At 57.2% G+C, this 22,074-nt stretch overlaps 1 protein-coding gene across 3 annotated transcripts; it reads right to left on the bottom strand.

Annotated features, from left to right (window-relative positions):
- Positions 1 to 78: 78 nt before the first annotated feature.
- On the bottom strand, positions 79 to 20,071 carry LOC120858160 (adenylate cyclase type 6). Of its 3 annotated transcripts, none has more exons than XM_040234025.1 (22): positions 19,947 to 20,071; positions 14,572 to 15,430; positions 10,960 to 11,109; positions 10,452 to 10,573; positions 10,244 to 10,355; positions 9,952 to 10,079; positions 9,274 to 9,432; positions 9,059 to 9,200; positions 8,822 to 8,950; positions 8,526 to 8,551; positions 8,160 to 8,307; positions 7,873 to 7,970; positions 7,612 to 7,699; positions 7,344 to 7,460; positions 6,919 to 7,077; positions 6,471 to 6,649; positions 5,483 to 5,518; positions 5,271 to 5,400; positions 4,694 to 4,957; positions 3,732 to 3,936; positions 2,780 to 2,904; positions 79 to 2,559 (listed from the first exon to the last, which is right to left on the bottom strand). In XM_040234025.1, the coding sequence occupies exons 2-22, from the start codon at positions 15,427 to 15,429 to the stop codon at positions 2,434 to 2,436; spliced, it is 3,501 nt and encodes a 1,166-aa protein (XP_040089959.1). In that variant the 5' UTR covers position 15,430; positions 19,947 to 20,071; the 3' UTR covers positions 79 to 2,433. The 3 variants fall into 3 exon arrangements, with proteins under 3 accessions (XP_040089959.1, XP_040089960.1, XP_040089961.1); XM_040234026.1 differs by lacking the exon at positions 19,947 to 20,071 and adding an exon at positions 18,841 to 19,791; XM_040234027.1 differs by lacking the exons at positions 79 to 2,559; positions 2,780 to 2,904; positions 19,947 to 20,071 and having other exon boundaries at positions 3,764 to 3,959; positions 14,572 to 19,797.
- Between the last annotated feature and the right edge of the window lie 2,003 nt (positions 20,072 to 22,074).

The following is a 22,074-nucleotide window of genomic DNA, read 5'->3' on the forward strand; positions in this document are numbered from 1 at the left end:
GGCAGGGGCCTGCCCCCTCCACCAGGCTTTGCCACTTCGGACCCAACCCAGGGCCCAGAACAGCTGCAGAGAACAGGGAATTTTACAAAGAATTTGATTTTTATTGATATTTAAATATATTAAATATTTCACTGAAATACAACGGTATGCCACCCTCCCCCCGGCCTCCACGCTGGTTACATTATAAAACCAAAGTCCATGGCCTCCCATCCACTGACTCCCCCACCAACTGGCAAGGAAGAGGGCAATATCAGCCCAGGAGAAATGCATGGCTGGCACTGTGGTGCAGGGAGCCAGGGTGCAGACAGGCCCCTTCCACTAGCAAGAAGCAGACACAAGTCACTCACTTCTGCTGTAAGTGAAGCAGTCTTCCACTCTGGTCTCCTTACAGCCTCACCCCCACCCCAGGACCCCATGCAGAACCTTCCTGTCCAGGGCTGTGGCTGAGGGAAGGGGAGCTGACTTCATCTGGACCACCTAGTCTTTTCTCTTCTCATGCCTTGGCTAATGAAGTGACTGATGGCCCACTTGGTTGATACATGAAGATGCCCCAGAGCAGTCAATAAGAGCCAGAAACAACCTCTGCAAGGAACTAGAGTCAGAAAGGGCATGAGGAAGGGCAAGAGTACCACCTACCCCTTCCAGTCCCCAAAGTCAGCAACTCTGGGACCCTCTCCCCTCTGCCTCTTAACACCTCTGAGACAAAGCGATCTTCAAGCAAAACTGTGGCCACTGCCTCAGCTTAAACAGGTACAGAGAAACCAAGGCACCGACTCATTCAGGCCAGAGGCAAGGCTGAAGGGAAGCGGGTGAAAGGCAGGCACGGACAAGAAGGGAATCTAAGGCCCAGCCCTCCTAATCCTCCTGCCAGCCCCCGCAGGCTTCATGGGGACTGGGGAGCCTGGAGCACGCTGGGCTCAGGCTGTAGACTAGGGACGGCTGAGGTCCGGGTTCCCCTCCCCTTGCCCCTAGTACCAGAATCTGGGTCCTCGGGAGATCCCATGCTACCTAAGCCCCAAGGCTTACCACATCCCAGGATACCAGCTGGGGAAATCCAGGGGACTCCTGAGCCTCTGCCCACCAAACCCCAGAGACTTCAAGTGCAAGGAGCATGGGGGCTCCAGCAGGCGCTTGGGTCCCTGCCCTAGCAGAGAGACAGTCATGCTGCATACGTGGTCCCCAGAAGGCAATTAGGGATTTGGCACAAAAGACCTCCTCTCCCCAGTCACCCTCCTCTTGTTACCATACCCCATCCCACTCCTGTGCAAACTGGGCATCTGTCTCCATCCCTTGAAATCAGACATCTGCCTTATTCCCAGAAGACAGAGGCCCACAGGAAAGAGGCAACCCAGGGTGGAGAGTTGAGGAGCAGGAGCGTAAGGATACATAGACCTGGAAAACAGACACACACGGACCACCGTGCACACACAGTTACACAGACACACAGGCCCTCCCCAGTGCCAGAGGTCTGGGAGGACGGGTTTAGGATCAGGGTCGTCTTCCTCCAGGCCCTGGCCCTTTTCTATTTGGCAACAGAAGGGGTAGAGACGCTCTGTGTCTCTTGCAGCAGACAGCAAGAGTGTGCGGGGGCAGAGTGGCCTGATCCTGACCTTCAGAGTCTGGCACCACCCCCATCCCTGGCCGGCCTGCTCTCTTTGGCACCTGCAGGCGAACGTCCACCTTCCAGTCTTCTAACACCTTCATGCACGTGCCTGCTCCCTGGCTGGGTCTTTTCACAGTACCAATGAGACCAGATGCCCCTCTCCCTGGAGCTGTGCAGGAACTGAGGCTAATCTGAGCTGTCAGAAGTCCCTTTGTTCCCCTTTGGGGACAGATCGTGGGACTAGGATTTGGCAAATGGAAACGTTCCCCTGAAATATGGACAGAGCTGGGTCTCCCAAGCCTCTCCCTCCTTGGCCCTGTGTCCCTGAGGGAGACCTGGCAGGGTGGGGAGGGCCCAGGACCCATGCTGGGGATGCAGGCACAGCAAAGGCAAGCGTGGAACAGGCACTCTTCAACCCTGCCCCAGTCTTTGTACAAAAGATTCCCAGGAAAAAGGGAAAGAAAGGGCCCAGCCCTGAGCATGTTGCCCAGACAGACAGGGAAAGGGGAGGTGTGACAAGCTGCCATTTTAATCTCTCAGGCAGGAAGGGTCCCCCCACCTTTGCTGCTGCCCCCTCCCCTGCTCCCAAAAGCTGGAAGAAAGGAGGGAAAACAGCCCTACCCTAGATCTTAAAAGTTACTTGCATAATCCTCTTGGTATCCCCTCGTTCACCAGCCTGAGGACGTAGTTGAACAGCCTGCTGGGGTGTTCCCTTTGTGATCAGCAGGGTCTGAAAGCTCAGTGGCCCCTGCCACAGCTTCCCCCAGCAAGCACAGAGTCCACCCAAATGCCCACCTTGGTCCTTTCAGTTGATCTGTAGCTGGGCCCTGCTAACTGCTGGGGCCCCCATTGAGGAAGTAGGTGGTCATCTCCCCCTTGCCCTTCACCTTGACCACCCCTCGACACTCCAGCTGGTAGCCCTTGGCCGCTAGAACCTGGTACAGGTCCGTGGTCACCTGGGGGGGTGGGAGGGGAACCTGCTTAGGCCAGGATCCTTCCTGCTGCATTTGCAGGGGCTCAGGGGTTCTCTGGTCATGCTACTATCTCCCCCTATAACCTCCTCCACCAAATACAGAATATCGCCACCCTACCCCTGTCCTGGCTGACTGCAGAGGGGGCCCTGTGGAAGCTCCCCACACCCAGACCCCTTCCAGCTTCCGCTTACAACCCCCTCACCTGGATTCGGTCGGGGACCCCAGTGCTGTCCATTCGACTTGAGACATTCACTGTGTTCCCCCAGATGTCATACTGTGGCTTCCGAGCCCCAATGACGCCTGCCACAACTGGGCCCATGTTCAGTCCTGGGGTGGGCAGGGATAAAAGTAAGAAATTGAGAGCAGTGGATGTTCCCCAGTCAGCCCAGGGAGCCACCACCGCCCGGCACCTTTAGAAGGACCCAGAGAAGAAAGTGGAAAAGGGACAAGTCTCCTGGTTGTAAAGAATGTCAAGGAGCTCCCCTGAGTCAGAAAGGCTATGCCAGAACGGCAGCTAATCCACCAAAGGCTCATGCCGTGCCAACCGCTCTATAAGCATTCTACACTATCTCAGCCTCTCAACAGCCCTACAAGGTAGGGCTCACCATCCCCATTTTATAGAAACGGTACCTGAAGCTTACAGAAGTTAGGTGACTTGCTAAATAAGCACATAAGTGGAAGAGCCAGAATTCAAACATTCTGACATTCTGATTCCAGAACCCACACTATTAACAACTCCCATCCACCAGCTCATCTGGGAGGAAGTGCCTCTTACCAGACCAGCCACAGATAGGGACATAGGTACTGGTATCTACATAAACCTGGTCTTGAATCCCAGTTCAGCCGTAACTAGTTGTATGACCTTGGCTGAGTTATTTACCCACTCTGAAAATCCAACTCTTTTCTGTAAAAGGGGATAATAATGTGAGGATTGATATGTGTTAAAAAAAAAAAATCTGAGACAATGCTTAGCACATAGGAGGCCCTTAATAAATGGTATCTATTCTTAACATCAGATGATATAGGAAGCGAGAGAAAAGGAAACCCCCACGGGACTCCTGATGGGGAGTCTGAGACACCATCCCTAGCCTGCTGCCTCAGCTTCACCCCAGAAACATCCCTGGGAAAACGTGCCATGATCCAGGCCTTCTTACCAATCTTCATCTGGAAATTGTTGAAGGAGTGCTCATTGATGTGCTTCATCTGTTCCATGAGCCGCATGGCATAGTCAGCGAGGGCAGTGATGTGGGAGCGGCCCACCTGATCATAGGTGCTGGCATTCAGCCCAGAGGCAGCCATGTAGGTGCTACCAATTGTCTTGATCTTCTCCAGCTGCCGGAAGCGCTCCTCACTGATGATCTGGATAGCACAGGGGGACCCGGCTGTCAAGGCAGAAAGGCCAGACCCAGTCCTGCCCCAAGGCTCCTTCCTGGCCATGCTCTGGCCCCTGCCTCACTTCCCTGCCTCATACTTCCCTCCAGTATGTGAGCCCCGCTTCCAACTACTGCTCTTGGTGCTGGGCTAGGAACTGGGAAAACGTTTCCCTTACTAGGCAGCTGTCAAAACCCAAGCAGGGACTTGAGCACACAACTCCAGGACAACTTCTACAGCCCGCTACAGAACCCAGAACCACAGGAGGGATATCAGGCATTAATGATTCCAACCCTCAACGCTGGAGAGAGTCCCAGACTGAGGAAGTGCCTTCTCTCCAGACCTGACCTGGATGTTCAGGACGCTTCCTCATATTTTACTTCCATTTTCTCTATTCAGGGGATCATCTTGATTACTTGGCCTCATGAGGCTGTAGTCTACAGATTACCAGCTCCTTCTTCAATGACATCCACTCGCTAACTCTACTGGCCCCTCCACAGATCTTCACGTCCTCCTTTGCTCCTCAGTAACAATGACCCTGCCCCACTGGAGCTGACCCTGCTGCCTGTGACACATTCATATCTGTCCCTAACTCCACGGTGCCTACCTTTACTCCTACCCTTCACATCTCTGGGTCTCATCAGATGAGCCCCTCCAATCCTTGCCTTCTTATCCAAAGTTCTCCCACCTCTCTGGTCCCCACATCCCCCTACCCTCTGCCAGCACCAGCCTAAGGGACAAGTACCTCATCAAAATCAGCAATGATCTCATTGAGCAGTCGCAGGCACTCGACACCCTCGTTGTTGGCCTCCAGCTCCACGTAGAACTCAGAGAAGTTGGCAATGGAGGCGAACATGACGGCCACACATTCACAGGACTGATAGTAGAGCTCGTCGTTCCGGCGCTCCCGTGCCAGGAAGTGGGCGGCCACATCCTTGGGCAGAATGTTATGTAGCAGCCGCCGGTTGTAGGCCTGGAGCTCCTCCATCTCCTCCTTCTCCCCTGTTGCCTGTGGACACCACACCCATCACCCACTGCCCAACATCCACAAGGCGTGGGTACAGCGGCCAACACCTGGAGAAGGGTATCTAAGGGAACCGCATGGGAGAAGAAAACCAGGGAGAGATGAGGCCGAAGAACAGGCAGAGGGGCCGAGGGGGCAGGGACAGGATGAGGCGGGGGATGGGGGTGGGCACAGGGAAAGCATGGAGCCAGGGTGGGCTGAGGGCAGGCTGAACCTTGACCAGACTAAGAGATGCCTGACACGGCCCAGGCTCCGCCCCCAGGAACCACCCACCCACCCCAGAGGCCTGCCCTGTCACCTGCAGCTTCCAGAGGAAGTCCAGGCGGGCTGTGGACTCCACCTGCTGGGCATGCAGGTACAGCGCCAGTGCGAACACCAGCAGAATCACGGGGGTCATGTATTTGAGTGCCACCCTCCCGGCCGCTGGGCTGAGGGAAGCAGAGGCGGGCTCAGTGGCTGAAAGAGGCGTCTGGCAGCCCAGCCCTTTGCTGCCCTGGAGCCCTCACTCACCAGTCCAGCCCATCAAAGGTCTCATTGGAAGAAGCCCTGGCAAGAAGATACAAGAGACAAAGTCATTGGTTCTTCCTGGGTCACCAGGTCAGGGCATGGAAGAGGAGACAGAAACTGCATTTACTGAGCACCACAGATCAGGGACCAGGCCAAGGCATTTGCTTATATTAAGAGCAGAGATTCCACTCCTGGCTCCTCTACCCACCAACTATGTGACCTGGAACAAGTTGTTTAACTCTGTAAGCCTCAGTTTCCTCATCAATACAAGAGTGATCAGATCTAAACAATGTGAGCAAAAGGCTTAGCACATCCACAGCTATAGAAAGCCCAAGTAGCACAATAAAGACACAGCACAGTCTAAATTCTTAAAAAATGCTTTAAATTAAAAAAAAAAAAGACAGCACAGTGCTTGGCATCAGCAAGTCTTCGATAAATGTTACTATAATCTTTACAACTACCCTGTGATATAGATGGCACTGCCATTTTACAGATGAGGAAACTGAGGCTCGGAGAAGTTAACTCACCGATCTAAGGTCACACAGCTAATAAGTGGCAGAGTAGGGATTCAAACTCAGCAGGCTGCAGAGGCTTTTTCTACCACACCATACGTTTCTGCCACATAAGGTGTGGGCTTTTACAGAGGAAAAGCCAGTGTTGTCCCAGGCAGAGCCCTAAAGCAGGAGCCCGAGTTTTGGTTCCTTTCCTAGCCGGGGCTCTACCCCAAGCAGCTATGTGACCTACAAGTAGTTAAGAGTGGATATGAAACCTGCAAATGCAAGAGGGAGTTTTTATTGTTAATGTCTAACCTAAAGACAAAGGGATTTCCCAGGTCTGGGGTTTCCTTGAGTTGACTGTTAGGGGTCAGTTGCTACCTCCTTTCCCCTCATGTGAGGGATGAGTGGTAGCATGCCAGGGCACAAAGGGCTCTCAGCGACCTGGCGGGGTCAAGAGGCTCCTGGGGGATTAAAGGGGTTGAGAATAAACTCACAAGCCATGGACGCCCAGCAGGAGGTCATAGTTGTCAAAGACGGTGGCTGGGGGACCCAGCAGAAGCAGCACCAGATAGACGAGCCCCAGGACAAAGATCATGGCCAACTTCCCGATACTACTGATGTGCAGGAAGACAGAGCTGGCCAAGAGACTCAGCAACACGTTCCCAATGAAGTACTGCGGAGCGAAGGCAGAGGAAGTCTGGGTGAGAGGGCAGAGCACAAGGCACGCCGCCGCCTGGCCTGAGCCCCCTTGACCACCTCAAACCCAAGCCTCCTTCGCCCTCCACACACCCTGACACCACACCACGCCAGGGCTGCTCCTGGAGTTGGAGACTCTGGTGAGATGCTGGGTCCCCAGTGCCCACCACCAAGCCTGGCACAGAAAGATGAGGAACTGGCACTGATCAGGACCCCCCCCACCCCGCCTGACCACTGCCTGGACACCTCGGGGAAGCTGCAGGTGGGTGCGGTGCCCTCACACAGGGGAGCATCCAGGCCCAGAGAGTAATTGAGCTGCTGCAGGTGGCAGGCGGTAATGTCGGCAGGGGTTAAATTCAACATCCGGGCTGCACAAGTTCGTATAGGGGTGTGGTTACAGGTGAACTGCAAAAACAGGGGAAGAGGAGGTATATATTAGGGTAACTGAGGGGGGAAGGGGTTACCAGGGCCATGACCAAGTGCCTTATATGCCAGAGGCCCAAGTTCTCACTGAGGGATAACAAGAGGCAAAGGGAGAAAGCCAGGAGGACAGGGGTTAACCTCACTCCTGCTTTGAGGAGGAAATGTGTCTCCTTCCTCTTTGTAGCCCCAGCACCCAGAACAGTGCTTGGCACAGAGGAGGAGGAGAAGAATTCTCCCTGGACCTTTACCATGCTGGCAACGGCGGAGGTGAACACAAGCAGGACAGAAAAGATGCCAACTGCGGTGCTATGTGCCCTCGAGCGGACGATACTGCGAGACACACGTCGCAGGGCCTCAGGGAACAGCTGTCAGGAGGCAGGAGACAGAGACAGAGGCCACGTCACCCAACGGGTAAGGCCACCCAGGGCCAGGCCTAGTGGCAGAGGCCTGGCCTTCTCCTCCCTCCCCACTCCCGGCCTGGCCTCCCCGACCAGCCCCGGAAGGTCCCCCACGTACAGAGCCACAGGAGTACACAGCGCAGGTCAGCACGGTGACCAGTAACAGCAGGAAGATCCCGGCGTGGATGCCAAGCATCAGGGCTGAGCTGGGCGGGAGGGGGCCAGGGAAGATGTTACTCTGGGAGATCTGGGGGTCCTTTCCCACTCCCTGGGCAGGCAGGGGGCAGGCCCCAGGACTGTGTGCTTGCGAGGAGTTTAAGAAGGGCCTGGGAAGTGGTAGAGGGAAGAGAAGCCCAGCAGGGAGGGGCAGAGCTCTCACCGTGGGAAGATGACAAGCTGGATGAAGCAGATGAAGCAGAAGACCAGCAGGGCACAGGCTACGTAGGCTCCAAAGCGGGGGTCCACCTTGCGTGAGTACTGAAGGAGAGGAGACTAAGCTGGCTGCCACTGCCCTCGGAAGGCAGGGTGTTGCCAGTTGGCCCAGCTGAGGTGAATCCCCAGTGCCCGGTGGTCACCCCCCGCTCCCTAGAAACTTCTCCTGTTCCCTCACTTGTGCTCAGACCGCCCTGCCGGGACCTCCTCCTGCTACCCTTGTACCCCCCAAACCTTCTTTTCAAGATCCTCTCTCTGGAAGGTGAGCAGGAACCGGCGCACGTGGTCCTTGCGCAGCTGATCGATGCTGCGGGCATCAATGGCCCGGCCGAGGAACTCGTCTACCTCATCCTCAGGGTTCAGGGCATCCTGAGCACCCCGGCTGAGGGCAGAGGACATGGCTTCACCAGGCGCCTGACCACGGCCACGTGACAAGTGATGAGAAAGGAGGGGCATGGGCAGCACTCAGAGGGGCAGGTGGCACCCGGTCCCACACGACACGTCTGAAGTCCAGGGAAGAGGGGGATCTCAGCTCCCCAACGCCTCACCCCAGGCTGCAAGTGCCTTCACCCACCCCCCCTCCTCAACAACTTGACTTACTTGTCTTTGCTGGAATCATCGATGCCCTGGAGAAAGGGACAGTGTGTGAGTGAGGTGAGGGGCAGGCCACCTTCACCTCTACAGTCCCTTCCCCACCCCCAACACAGTGCTGAAGGCTTTCCCGATAGATTCTGGGGAGCTTGGGACCCCTGGGATGAAATCAGCCCTCCCATTCCCAATTGCAGAAACTACAGAAACAACAGCCTCCACAAGGGAGGCAGAAGAGGGCAGGGCGATACTGAGTGTTGAGGGAAACAAGAAACCAAGGCCCGGGCCAGGCGCGGTGGGTCCCTCACCATCTGGCGGAAAGCCTTGGAGTCCTTGGTCCGGGAGAAGGCACGGTCAGGCACCCAGCGTGGCATCAGCCCCTCCATGGAGTTGGCCCGTGCCCGCTGTAGCTTGGCCAGCATGGCCTTCTCCTCTTTCTGTGTAGACAGCACAGGTACAGGCTGGGAAGAGGCGCCCAGAGAAGGCCTCTGCTTGCTCCCTCCATCTGCCCCTCTCCCCAGCCGCCTTCCCCACCCGACCCTGACCCGTTTCTGGCTGGCTCCCAGGATGAGGAAGGTCTCAATGTGCTGCTCCTTGAGGTAGGCGTTGCGCTCCCCGCCCCGGCCCGGCTCCACCTCATAGTCCCCGTTCAGGTACTGCAGCGTGGCCCGGGTGATGTGGATGCGGCTGCGTGGGACAGGCGGGTAAGGCCCTGGCTCCCCCAATGGCCGCCACCCCTCACCCCTGGGCCCGCACTCACCCGGCCCGGCCCCCGGCCTCCATGTGGTTGGCCAGAGTCACGTCATTGGACCACACGTCAAACTGCCATTTCCGCAAGCCAAGGACACCGCAGTGCACACGCCCACTGTGGATGCCCACGCGCATGTTCACGTTTACCCCCGTCACCTCGCGCACCAGCCTGGGAGGAGGGGCCTGGCTTAGCTCCCGGTAGTCCTCCCCACCCCCAGTCCAGAGCCCAGGCCTTGAGCTTGCCTTGGAGCCAAGTGGGCAAGGACAGACCCAGCCACAGGGCACACGGCACACCCTTGGCGGGACACGCCCTTGGCGGGACACAGGTAGGAGGCTGCACAGGGCTCAAGGACAAACCTTTGGGAACCCTGTTCACCAGCAGGGGTCCAGCAGTGTCCTATGGGACTGGGCGAGATGAGGAATCGCCACTCGCCCAGCAGGCCTACAACTGGCATTCTCTCCAGCGTAAATCCCCCCTCACCCTGACTCCCCCTGCCCCATCCCAGCCGCTGGAGTCTAAGGTGCACGTGGATCTTCACATGGGCTGAAGCCTTTCCCCTCCCCAGGCGTGGATCTCCAAGACAGAGAGACAGCCAAGACTGAGGAAAGGTCCTAAGGACACATCGAAGGGCAGGGGCAGGCAGAGCCCCCCTCAGTCCCAGGAAGCCTGGGAGGGAACGGTGCTCACGAGATAGCCTCGATCATGTCCACCCCCATCTCCACGCAGCAGTGGGCATGGTCTGCCCGGGCCTCTGGCAGCCCTGACACGCAGTAGTAACAGTCCCCTAAGATCTTGATCCTCAGGCAGTGATTTTCCTGAAGCAGAAAGAGTTGGGGGACAGTCACCTTTACTCTCTTACCAGCCAGCCCGCCTAGCTCACTACTCTCACTGCAGACTCCACAGGCTCTCACCCCCAAGCTGCTGCCAGAGAGGTGCGCCCCACCGGGTCGCCCCTGCCCCCTAGCCCCAGCACCCTCACCGCAGCCAGCTTGTCGAACCGGGCAAAGAGCTCGTTCAGGGTCATGACCAGCTCCTGCGCTGTGCACTGGGATGCCAGGCTGGTGAAGCCTTCAATGTCTGCAAACAGGATGCTGTGGACAATGGCAGAAGACAGAAGGACGGTGTGGCCCTCAGAGACTCACAGACCGCCCCCACCTCTCCCAGTATCCTCCCCACCCCCACCCTACCTGACATTGTCGTGCTTCTGAATGTAGATCTTATGAAACATCATGTCTTCTTTCTTTGTGTTGATGTCTTCTTTCATCTCCATGGCAACATGCTGGGGCAACACAGACAGCAGCAGCCGCTCCTAGACCAGTGGTTTCAACAGGGCACCACTATCTCCCTGGCCCAACGCTTTAATCCCTCCCGGTCCCTCCACATCCTGGAACCCTCCCTGACGTCTCTGGAGACCTGAGCTTCCCTCCTGGACCGTAGCCTGACCCTCCTCCGTTAGAGCCCTCACCAGACACACACCCCAGTCTTCTCTGACAAACACCCCATTCAACCCCTCAGGTGCACTGCATCTATTCCCTCTCCTCCTCTGACAGGCCAGCAACTCCAAAGTCAGAGAACCTTTGTGCTGCACAGTCAGGGGGAACCATTCACAGTACTCCATGGCACAGGTGGCAGACCCAACCTGCAGGCTACTGGCAGGGGGCGGGGGAAGTCTGTGAAGAGGGAGAGCAGCCCCACCTGCTGCCGGTTCTCATGCTGCAGGTGCAGCCGGGCCTGGATGTAACCGCGGGTCTCTTGAAATGCCTGGCGCTGAGACACCTCAGCCGGATAGTGTGTGCAGATCCCAATGACATTGGTGCAGAGGAACAGCAGCATGTTGGCACCGAGCTGCAGAGGGGTAGCAGAGGCAAATGGTGACCACTCCCAACACACACAGCTGCAACTAGTTAGGCTCTCGGTGGACGCACTGCTTTGGGGAGGAAGCCAGGATCCTGTGCCTTGTCTTCCCCAAGCCAGCCCCACCCCTGCAGTCCAGCTCCCCATTCCCCACAGGGGTCCAGCTCCCTGCCTGGCTCACCCGTGGTGAGAAATGTGATCTTCTCACAGCTCCTAGGAGTGGAAGCACCAGCCAGGGCCAAGTAGGTCACAGGGCCTGGGCCCAGCACTCTCTGACTCCCTGCCCCACAAACACCCCAAACAAAAGACATGCTGCTGCTCCAGCATGTGGTTCTCCTCACAGGACGACACCCAGGAGACCTGAGCTCCAAATCTTCCTGTGCGTGCCCAGGACAAGTCACCTCATCTCTCTGGGCCTGTCTGCTTGTCTAGAACCTGGAGAGGGACAGTAAGATCTCCAAGGTTCCTCCCTACCCTGACATAAATTAATATGATAATAATGACTACTAATAGCTAATTTGTTGGCTATTTACAACATGCCTGGATTGTATAGGTGTGCTTTATACATTAACGGATGCATTTCTTGTAACTCTTATGAGATGGGAGCATGATCCTATTTTAAAGGTGAGGGACTCAGGTGCACAGAAGTTGTATAACCTGCCCAGGATCTCACCGCTGGTAGTAGCTGGCATGGGACTTGAGTCCAGGACAGTCAGACTCCAGGCTGTGTCCTAACCCTACTGTGTACTACAGCCCACGTTCCCAGGACTCCAACTCACTCCACTCACCAACGCTCTTGAGGCCCACCTCAGAACCCAGGCTTGGGAGTCCAATTCCAGACACGAAGAACCCTTCTGAGCTGGGATGGGGTGCCACCACGCCTGGCCACCTCCAACACTTGGTCCAGCCAGGTCCCTACACCCTAGGACCCCAACCCAAGGGTGTTCCATCCTCAGTCAGCAGCAGCAACAGTGACTAGAGAGCGAGTCTAAGGGAAGCTGGCCTCAGTGATTCTGGAACTTCAGGAGTTAACCTGGCACTCGTGGCTCCACCCCAGAGTTGGCTGGGGCAGGGCTCTGGTTTTGGGAGAAGGGAGGGCAAGAGCACCAACTGGAAGCCAGGAGTTCTGGGCTCTGCCTGGAACCAGGACTCATCCTGCAAAATTGGGCCTGTCACTCAGTCTCTGGGACCTTGGCTTCTTGTTCCTTGGGTAAGACGGAGGGTGGGCCAGCTAACCCCCACCATTCCCAGCTCCTGCCCTCTAGGATTGGTCTCCCAGCTTCCCTTCTCTGTCTAGCTCACAAGACCACCCCCTTCCCAGCAGCAGGGGAGAAGAAGGGGGGCACACTATCTCCCTCGGGGGTTTCTAAGAATAGCCCCCAGTGGGGGAGAAGAAAAGGGGGGGCAAACCAGGCAACTTCCCTTCCTGGCCCCAGGAGCCCAAGAGGAAAATGTGAGTCATGGTGGAGGGAAGGGGAAGGGGGACAAGAGACTGAAATAGATCTGTACACAGACCCCGATCTGACTGTGAGAAAAAATGGCTGCCAGGACACTGCAGGACACACCAGGCTGGACTGGGTCACTGGGTGAAGCTGCTCAGTGTGTCTGGGTGAGTGGGTCAGAGGAGGATGAAGGGCCTGGAGCTGGGAAGGGGCTGCCCAAGGACCATAGAAAGGAGGCCAGAGCCCCACCCAGAAACCTGAAAGCCAAATGGGTGCAGGGAATCCTCAGTTCAGAGAAGGGGTATGGGCTGCCCTGGCCCCAAGGGCTGGCACAGGCCATGGGCAGCTTCCTCCACTCACCCCAAGAACATGCCCACTGAGCCCCACTGGTTGGGCACCCTGGAGAGGCGGGAGACTGGTGCAGTCCTGGCCTCCATGGAACTATGCCTCCCTAGTCAGGCCCTGGGCTTAGCTCTGGGCACCAGGCCAGCAGGGAGCAGGGAAGAGACACCCATCTACCCTAGAAAGGATGGGGGATGGGAAGTCCCACCTCCAAGCTCCTCCTTCCCCAAAAGGGCAGTCCAACTCCAATGCCCAGTGTGACAGCTCCCCTGGAGAGAGATGGGGGGCTAGCAACGGCAGAAGGACCCTGGCCCTTTAAGAGATCTGACAGCGCCCTGCGGGTATGTGCTCCACAAACAAACTGGCTATAAGGTTACTCTTAAAAAGGTACATTCTGTTCCACAGGCAAGGCAGGGAAGGGCATCATGCCAGAGCACCCAGCTTCTCACCCTGGGAGCCCCAGGCAACTTCCTCTTTGTGGGTGGGGCTGGGTGGGCTACAGGCCACAGGCTCTGGGCAAGGCAGAGCAAGAAAGAGGGCAGCATCATCTAAAGTAGGGGCCACGGAGGGATCACAAGGAGTGTTGGGGAGCTGTATCTATAGCAGCCCCAAAGGCTCAGCTGGGCAAAAGCCCCTGTGCCTGGACAGGGGACGACATGAGACAGCCGACTCCACTGGCTCACATCTCTCTGCAACAGACGTCCCGGAAGCCCCTTTACTGGGTACCATCCCCTCCAGCCTCCCCACACCTCACTGCAGGTGAGGACACCACCCTATGAGGCAGGGCCCTCAGCAGCATCACGAGGTAGACACCATTGCATCTTCCTTTTACAGAATGGGAAACTAAGACTGGGAGAGGCAAGGTGTGCTGTCTGCACTCTCACAGAGAAGATTTCAGCCCCTTGGACAACCAGGTCTGCCCGCAGCCAAGCTCTTACGAGAGCCTCACCTCACATACCGCTCAGAACCCAGAGGCAGAAGCCCACATGGGCAGAGAGCCTCAAGGCAGTTGCCAGAGCCCTGGTGCTCAGTGGGAAGTAGGCGAGATGAGGTCGGAGCCTAATGCCCCTCTTGTCCACAGCTCCACCCCAAACTACTCCCAGCCCAGGAGAGGAGAGACCACCCATCACCTCCCCTGTCCTCTTGGAGCTGGCCTTAGTCCAGGAGAAGGTGACTCCTCCCTTGCTAACTCCATCGAAAGCCTACTTGGTCCCCCCTTGGTCCCCGCCGAGAGCTGCCTAGAAGGCAGGCACCAAGCCCAGAGTCTCAGGCTGGGGGGTCAGGGGTCAGGGTAGGATGTAGCCTCCCCTGCCCTCTCAGCCTTGCCCCCACCCAGGGGCTAAATATCACCTGCCCTCCTCCAGCCCTCCACGGTGTCTCTGCAGATGATACTATTTCACAAGCCTCAGGCTAAAGAGCTGCGGACAGCGGCCCATGGGAGCAGAGCACAGGGTCTGCAGCCTTCCTCCCCCTCAGCAGGGCCTTCTGCCCCAGATCCCAGATGGAGACTGACCCCCACAACCAGGCCTCCAGACCCCTGCCCCTCCTTCCAGATCCAGCCAGACATCCCTCGCCCAGTGTCCATCCAGGGCTCACCCACCGCCCTGATCACCAGACCCCTTCTCATTCCTGGCCTGATGCCCCAAGGCCTACCTCCCTGACCACCCACCTGCTTCCAGAGGAAGGCATCACCACGGTTGAGCTGCCAGGCCAAGACCAAATGCAGGGTGGAGAGGCCCAGGCCGCTGAAGACAGCGGCCCGCATGCGGATAGGGAGGAGTGTGTAGGTGATGTAGACAAAGAACACGGGGCACCAGAGGCCTGCAGACGGGCTGTGCGGGTCGGCTGCCAGGGCGCCCCCGACCTGCACGGCCGCCAGGATGCCCAGCACCACATAGCTCACCACCCACATGGAGTCCTGGCGGAAGCTGTGGCGGTTGCACACCACCATGAGTGCCACGAAGAGGGTGGCGGCACAGGCCAGCAGGGCCACATAGGCGGGCTGAGGGCGGGCGGGCGCTGCGTGGAAGGCCAGCAGCACCGCCGTGAGCAGCACGAGCGCCGCCATGAGCAGCGTCAGGCTGCTCTGGTTCATCTGGAAGAAGTACCGCTGGTACAGGCGCTCCAGCTTGGCCGAGCGGAACTGCTTCGACTGGAACACCTGCACCAGCCGGCGCCAGCAAGCCCGCCTGCTCCTGGTGGCCACGGCGGGGGCCGCCTCCGCTGCTCCGCCGGCCGCGGCCGCCTCAGGGTCCTCGAAGCCCAGGGCCACCGCCCGCAGCCCCAGCTCCGGGCCCTTGCCCGGGCCGCCCCTCCGGATGAAGGCCTCATCCTGCCAGGGGCACCGAGGGGCAGTGGCGGGGGTTGGGCTGGGTGGCTGCGCACCCTGGAGGCAGCTCATGTAGCGGGGCGTGCAGAAGCCACTGGTGCGGGTCCCGCGGCGTGGCCGCTGCTGCCCATTGCGCTCCCCCCAGGCTGTTTTCCGTTCATCCACCTTGGGGACCAAGAGGCCGCTAAACCACGACATCCTGCGGGGAGGAAAGGAATGAGACGTGTCAATACCCCCATCGTGGGCTGCCACCACCAGCAGCTCTCACTAACGGCACTTTCTGCTGCCAAGCTGAGTGCTTCAGGCACATCCTCCTCCTAAAATGACTCTGAGGAAGACCAGGGTAGCCCTAGTCAACAGGTGAGGAAATCGAAGCAGAGACGGATAGGGTCACCTGCCCAAGGTCAAGCAGCCACACAAGTATAAGAGCTAAGATTCTAACCCAGATCGGTCTGACTCCAAAGCAGTTCACTTAAACATCCACCTCTTCCTTACAAGGCACTGATTTGATGTGACCTGTCAGTGAGAAAAGCCGCCCGGCTCAGGAGAGAGGGCACACCCTAGACAGGGGCTAGCACCACCCCGCACTCGGGGACTGGTGCCACGGGTGTCCCAGTGGAATCCAATCTGATTTTTCAACAGAAGCTTTAAAAAAAAAAGTAGACTTTAACACGACATCTCCTGGTTTTACATGTTGGCAAGGGACTTCCCTGGTGGTTCAGTGGTTAAGACTCCACACTCCCAAAGCAGGGGGCCCAGGAGCCATCCCTGGTCAGAGAACCAGATACCACATGCCGTGTGGCGCGGTCAAAAGATTTAAAAAAAAAAAATTAAACTTTGGCAAGTAACCAACATTTCTCAATACTGCAAGCCAAATAAATCACATCTATGGAATGAATTCAGCCTGTGAGCTGCCAATTGGTGACCTCTGTACACGGGGGGCGGGGGGGGATCTTGCACGCGTGCGCTCGTACACACACACCGCTCACTTCACCGAGTGAAAGTCAAACTCTCCCTCAGGTCCCAGCTTAAACGTAACTTCCTCAGGAAGGTGTCCCAGTACCCCCACCCAGACTAGGTTTGGTCCCTATTCACTCTCCATGCACTCCCTCCGTAGTAACTGATCACAACTGAAACTAAACCATCCCTTGGAAAAGACCCTGATGCTGGGAAAGACTGAGGGCAGGAGGAGAAGGGGACCAAGAAGACAAGATGGTTGGATGGCATCACTGACTCAGTGGACATGAGTTTAAGCAAACTCCAGGGGATGATGAAGGACAGGAAAGGCTGGTGTGCCGCAGTCCTTGGGGTCACAAAGAGTCGGACAAGACTTAGAGAACAGCAACCACAACAGCCCTTGTTTATTGTGTGACTCTGCCCCCAGACTACAAATGTTTTGAAAGGAGGGATGACACCTAGTTTGTTCAGCACTTTATCCCCACCCCCAAGTACCCCGAGCATTGAGCCTGGCTCATAGCAGGTACTCAACCAATTTATATGTGGAAAAGATAGAAAAAAAGCAAGCTCAAGGGGCTAGTTCGGAGCAGCTAACGTGAAATAATAACTAATAGTGGTAATCCTATGATGCTCCATCTCTCTTTCTGCACTCTGCTTCTCTTAGCCTCTTTGCTGTTCCCCAACACACCATGCACAAGCCAGCATGGGACCTTGGTGCTTGCTGTCCCCTTTGCCTAGAACAAGGGCTCCTCCAGGTCACAACTCAAACACCCCCTTATCAGTGAGCTTTCCCTAACCACTCTATTAAAATAGCAACCCCCTTTCCTGGCGCTCCCTATCTCTCTTCCGAGCTTTATGCTTTATTTTTCTCTACCACTCTTATCGGCAACTGCCATTCTATATATTTTTCTTATTTGTTCATTGTCTGTCTCTCCTAACTGGAATGCCAACTTCACGAGGGCAAGGATTTTGGCTGGTTTTGCTCACTGCCACATCTACAACACCTAGAAGGGTCTAAATGAATGTTTGCTGAGTGGACAGTTGGGTTGGGGGACAGATGGATAGATAACACTTCCATGCACTTTCCCTCTGCTTTGAACTACTATCTGATCATCACTAAAACCCTGTGAGGCTGGTCCTGTGGCTACCCAGTGCACAGGACAGATTTGATAGCCAAACAAAACAAAATGAAACTGAGGTCCACTGTAGTCTTACACGGCCAGCCCAGACTCTAGAGACCACAAGTAACCAAGTCAGCCCCAGATCTCACGTCTCCGTGAGGACTCCCTGACAAAACCCTGGACGTGTCTCCAGCTGAGCCCAGCTCAGAAGGTGAGGGTGAGAGCCCTGCCATCACGGATGCCTGTGTCCCCTCCAGGGCTACACTCCTCCATGGCCACGGGGCACCGTGAGGGGCTCCTCATACTTAAACCTGCAGAGCTAGCAGCATTGACATTTGTATTCACGAGAGGAGTACCCAGGACTTGCCCCAGGTGGCCACAGAAGCAGTGCTTCAAGCTGACAGCCAGGGATTTCAGAGCAGAAGGCAGCCTGGGGACCTCTCCGCACATGGGAAACCCCCATTCCCAAGCACACTCCACCAAGTTCCCTCGGTGTCCTTCAACCCCTTAACATCACCAACAGCACCATCTGGAGAAACAGATCCAAAACCTAAGACTTCTGGTCAGGCTGGCGTTTGGAAAAGGTCACCGAAGAAAGCCTGGCTCTTCAAAACACTTCCCTGGAAACGAGGTCTTGGGAATGAGACCAGGCTTCAAACCTTACTGTGATCACTTGCTAGCTTCACGGCCTTGGACAAAGTTACATCACCTCCCTACGTCACTTTCTTCATCTGTAAAATGGGAATAAGAAGTGTTGCGAGGAAAGAATAACAGCCCCTGCCACACACAGAGTACACACTTAATAAACGTGAGCTCTTCTCCCCGCCTTCCACCACTTTGAACCCAAAAGCCTGTCAATGTCCAAGAGATGGAAAGAGAGGAAAAATCATGAGCAAAACCACACGCGTGCCAGCCAGTCACGTGTCGCCATGTCCTCAACTGTCAGTCTCCAGAGCTGCATGACACACAACCCAGAGCGAGCAGGTTGCCCACTCCCTGTGATATTTTGCTTCAGTCTCCTCTCCCTCACCCGTCCCCTGACCTGTCCTTACCACCCCCCCCCCACTGGCCAGACCTCTGTTCCCAAAGGACCCGTTTCTGGCCACGTTCCCGCACGTTCCCACCCCCTGGAAGCACATTCTAGCCTGTGGCTTGTACTCACAGAGGAAGGACACACACTGTCCTGCAGAGCGCATGACCCTCCCAAGAACACTCTGACCCCACAAGCGGATAGCTTCGGAGATCTGTAATTGTCCAACCCATTGCAACCATCCCACCCTGGGCTCCACTCCAGGCGCTGCCCAACTTGGGAGAACTCACTCCCGGCACCCCATGCCAGGCTGGTACGGCAGGGAACAGGGCAGGGTACTGTTCAAAGCCACAAAACTTCCCTATATGGGCCCCCACCCCTACATGTCCAGGAACCCAACTCTGTGAACCACAGACCACCCCTTCCTCCCCAGATGCAGGCTCCTGAGCCTGCGCCGGGGCCCCTCCTCCCCAGGCTCCTGGTCTCTTTGCTCTCTCTCACCGATCTTCTGCTCCAACGCAGATACAGGCACCTCCAGCTCCATCTGGGAGCTGTGTCCATGCAGCCTGGCAGACCCAGGCCCAGGGTCCCTGACCCCAAATCTGGGTCCTCTGGTGGGTCTGCGACTTGGAGCCTGAAGCAGGCCAGGCCCCAGCCCCAAGGATGGCTGTACTTGCTGCTTCGCCCTACACCCTTCACTCTACACCCTCTTCCTGGCCACCTCCTGTTCCCAGGACCCCTCTGCCCCTGCCCTCCTTGGCAAAAGGAGGCTCCGGGGGGGACTTTAAAAGGACTTCAGAAAGTTCATGGCAGAAGGCGCTGCCCAGGTTGGGCACTTCAGTGCCAGCACCACCCATCAGGCTGGGACGTGGGCCTCAATTCCAGGCCTATCCAGATGTGGATGAGCCTGGCCAGGGCCTCTATCAGGAGGTCCAGCGACCCTATCCCTCCCTTCCGTAGCCCCTGGTCTCCCTGAAGATGGCACTGAGCTCCGTCCTCCGCCACAACCAGAAAACCCCCATCAGGGTCCTCCAGTCACAAGGCACGCAGGGCAGGGGAGGCTGGGGAAAGAGTCTACCGCCTGACTCCTGATTCGAGCTTTTCAGTCGGGCCCCAGAGCTGTTCTGAATAAAGTCTGCCTTAGCAGCCAGCCAGCACACCAACCCTTTCTGTTCCCAAGGTCTGGGGTGAGGTGGGTGATTGCAGGCAGAGGACACCCCTCCCTCCCTTCTTCCCCAAGCACAACCACACTCTACTTCAAACTCGAAGACGCACCCACAACCCGGCTGCAAAAACCTCAGGGCAGCCCCTCCCCGCCGTACATGCCTCTCCCCATCTTCCCCGCCAGCCGGGAACTCACTCCGGGTGGAGAAAGAGAAGCGCCCAGCGAGGGCTGAGGGTGGGAGGCTGCAGCCCCGGGCCTGAGTCCACCGTCCCCCATCCATCCCCTCCCGACTTCCCTCCGCCAGTCCCGACGGCCCGGAGCTCGCCGCTCCTCCGCGACCACAGAACTCTCGGGGGGCTGCGCGGGAGTCCGCCCGCCGCCGCGCCGAGCCCCGAGCGCCGGGCGCCGCCGCCTCCCGCGACGCTCCTCCGCGCGGTCTCACCTGCCGGCCGGGGTCGGCGCGTCCCCGGGGCCCCCGCCCCGCCGTCCCCGCGGGCTCCGGCCGGCCGGCCGGCAGTCCCGCGGTCCTGCTCCGTGCCCGTGCGTCCCGGCCGTGCCGCCCGCCGTCCGCTGAGCGCCGGGCCCGCGCCCCCTCCCTTGTTGTCCAGCGCAGCCGCCCTCTACCCCGGATCCAGAAGTCCCCTCCCCGCCGGCTCCCGGACTCCCCGCCTTAAAGGCACAAGCTCCTTTTGTCTGGGCACCCCCTCCCCCCCGCCACCACCCCGGACGCCCGGCTGAGCGGCCCGATTCCCTTCGGAGGAGCGGGGTAGGGGCGAGCGAGACCGAAGAAGAATGGAAACCCTCCCTCCGCACGCCCCCTCCTCTCCTCCGGCCGCTCCCTCCCCCAGTCTTGGGAAAACAGGCGGCTACTGTTCTGGGATCAAGACCCCGGGGAGGAGCCGGCCGGCCGGCCCTCTCCCCACTTCCCTCCACCCCCGGGCTGCCTCCTCTAGCATTCTCTTCCCACCCTCACTCCCGGGGTCCCCCCACGCGCAGGGGAAACGCACTCTCCAGCAGCGATCACCCGACCCCCTCCCGCCCCGGTCCCGCGCCCAGAGGGTCAGCTTCCTTCCTGTCGGGGTACCCTGGGACTGAACGGGTGCCCAGCACCCACTCCTCACCCCTCCTCCCTACCCCAGCCTCCACCCCGCCATTCCCGCCCCGCCTGCCACGGCTCTGCTCGCTCCCGAGGGAACTCGGTTTAATAATTAATAAAGATTTCATTCCACAAGGCGCCAGGTGTGTGCGGCCTGCTTCCCCACACACCACTTTTTTCCTCTTCCTCCTCCCCCGGAGCGTTGGCCCCACGTGAATCTCCTGCACCCAGAGCCCCAGGGGGAGTGAGGGAAGGGGCACTCACCACGTGGCCCCACTCTCTCTGGGAAGCCGCTCCCCAGCACCTGCGCATATGTAGACACACACCTGCACCTTTCACACACACACTTTTTACCCAAAGGGTTGTCCTTCTCTGTGGAGTGGGGGTTGGGGTGGAGAGAGGGTGCATTGCTAGGGTACTGAGAAATTGTTTGGGACTTTTGTTTATTTCCCAGGTTTTCAAGCCGGGAGCTGCAGCCCAAGTAACCTGGATGATGGGGAAATCACGTGGAAACCGCTTTAACCCTTTGATGGTTAGAAAGACGGTGTAGCCAGAAAGGAGAGGAGGGTGGGTGAACTCACCCAGGATGTAGGTGATTCTGGCTTTAGAGGGGGTGCCAGTCCTCCCGAGCTCGGGAGAGGGCGGCTTGTCAGCCTTCCCCTGGAGGCGGCTCGCAGGGTCCTCAACCAGACCAGTAGTTCATCCTTCCTTTGGCAGCGCCTTCTCCACCCGGAGGTCCCAGCCTAGATATCTGAAGCTGCTCTTCAGACCCAGCCCTCCTGCCATCACTTCACTTGCACTGTGCTTCAGGGCCCAACTCTTGTCCTTGCCAAACTCCTACTAGGATCCCAAAGCCCAGGACAGAGCCTGAGGCCAGAAAGAGAGGGGAAGAATTAAGAAAATCCCTTTCACGGGGGCTTCCCTGATGGTTCAGTGGCTGAGACTCCGTGCTCCCAATGCCTGGGTTCCATCCCTGGTCAGCGAACTAGATCCCACATGCCGCAACTAAGACCTGGTACAATCAAATAAATATTTTAAAAAAGAAAAAAAAAGCCTCTTTCAGTCACTTATCAGGTATATATAATTGCAAACTCTTCATCTGCGGTTAATCATCACTTACTCTCTTGGTGCCTCATCTATAAAATAGGGATAAAACTATCTGTCTTGTCTTACAGAATTTTCAGGATAAGCTAGAAAAAATGTTGGTTAAAATGTTTGAAAATTGAAAGTGAAAAAGGGACAGTTTATTCTTCCATGTATGAGTCTCAGTGGTGCAGGCCTGGCCTGTAATTTGACCTTTGGGGCCTTTCTGGCTGACTTCTCCCTTCAAGTAGCCAGTGTTCTGACCACTGTCAAAATTTCCTCTCCAATCTGAATCTAGTATCTGCCATTTATCTCTTAGAATAATATGTTTACAGACAGTATTGGGGAAATACAAAAGACATAGAGGGAAAGAAATGTGTGTGTTATGAAA

This window comes from Oryx dammah, unplaced genomic scaffold, assembly GCF_014754425.2.
Source record: "Oryx dammah isolate SB20612 unplaced genomic scaffold, SCBI_Odam_1.1 HiC_scaffold_29, whole genome shotgun sequence".
NCBI lineage: Eukaryota > Metazoa > Chordata > Mammalia > Artiodactyla > Bovidae > Oryx > Oryx dammah.

Bases quoted from the DNA above. Each gene is read 5' to 3' on its own strand.
- LOC120858160 (XM_040234025.1), bottom strand. From the start codon at position 15,429: ATGTCGTGGTTTAGCGGCCTCTTGGTCCCCAAGGTGGATGAACGGAAA. The intron at 4,958-5,270 runs GTGACAGGGCAG...TGGTGTCCACAG, and splicing joins ACTTCCTCTGGAAGCTGCAG to GCAACAGGGGAGAAGGAGGA. The intron at 2,560-2,779 runs GTGAGGGGGTTG...CCACCCCCCCAG, and splicing joins GGGTCCCCGACCGAATCCAG to GTGACCACGGACCTGTACCA.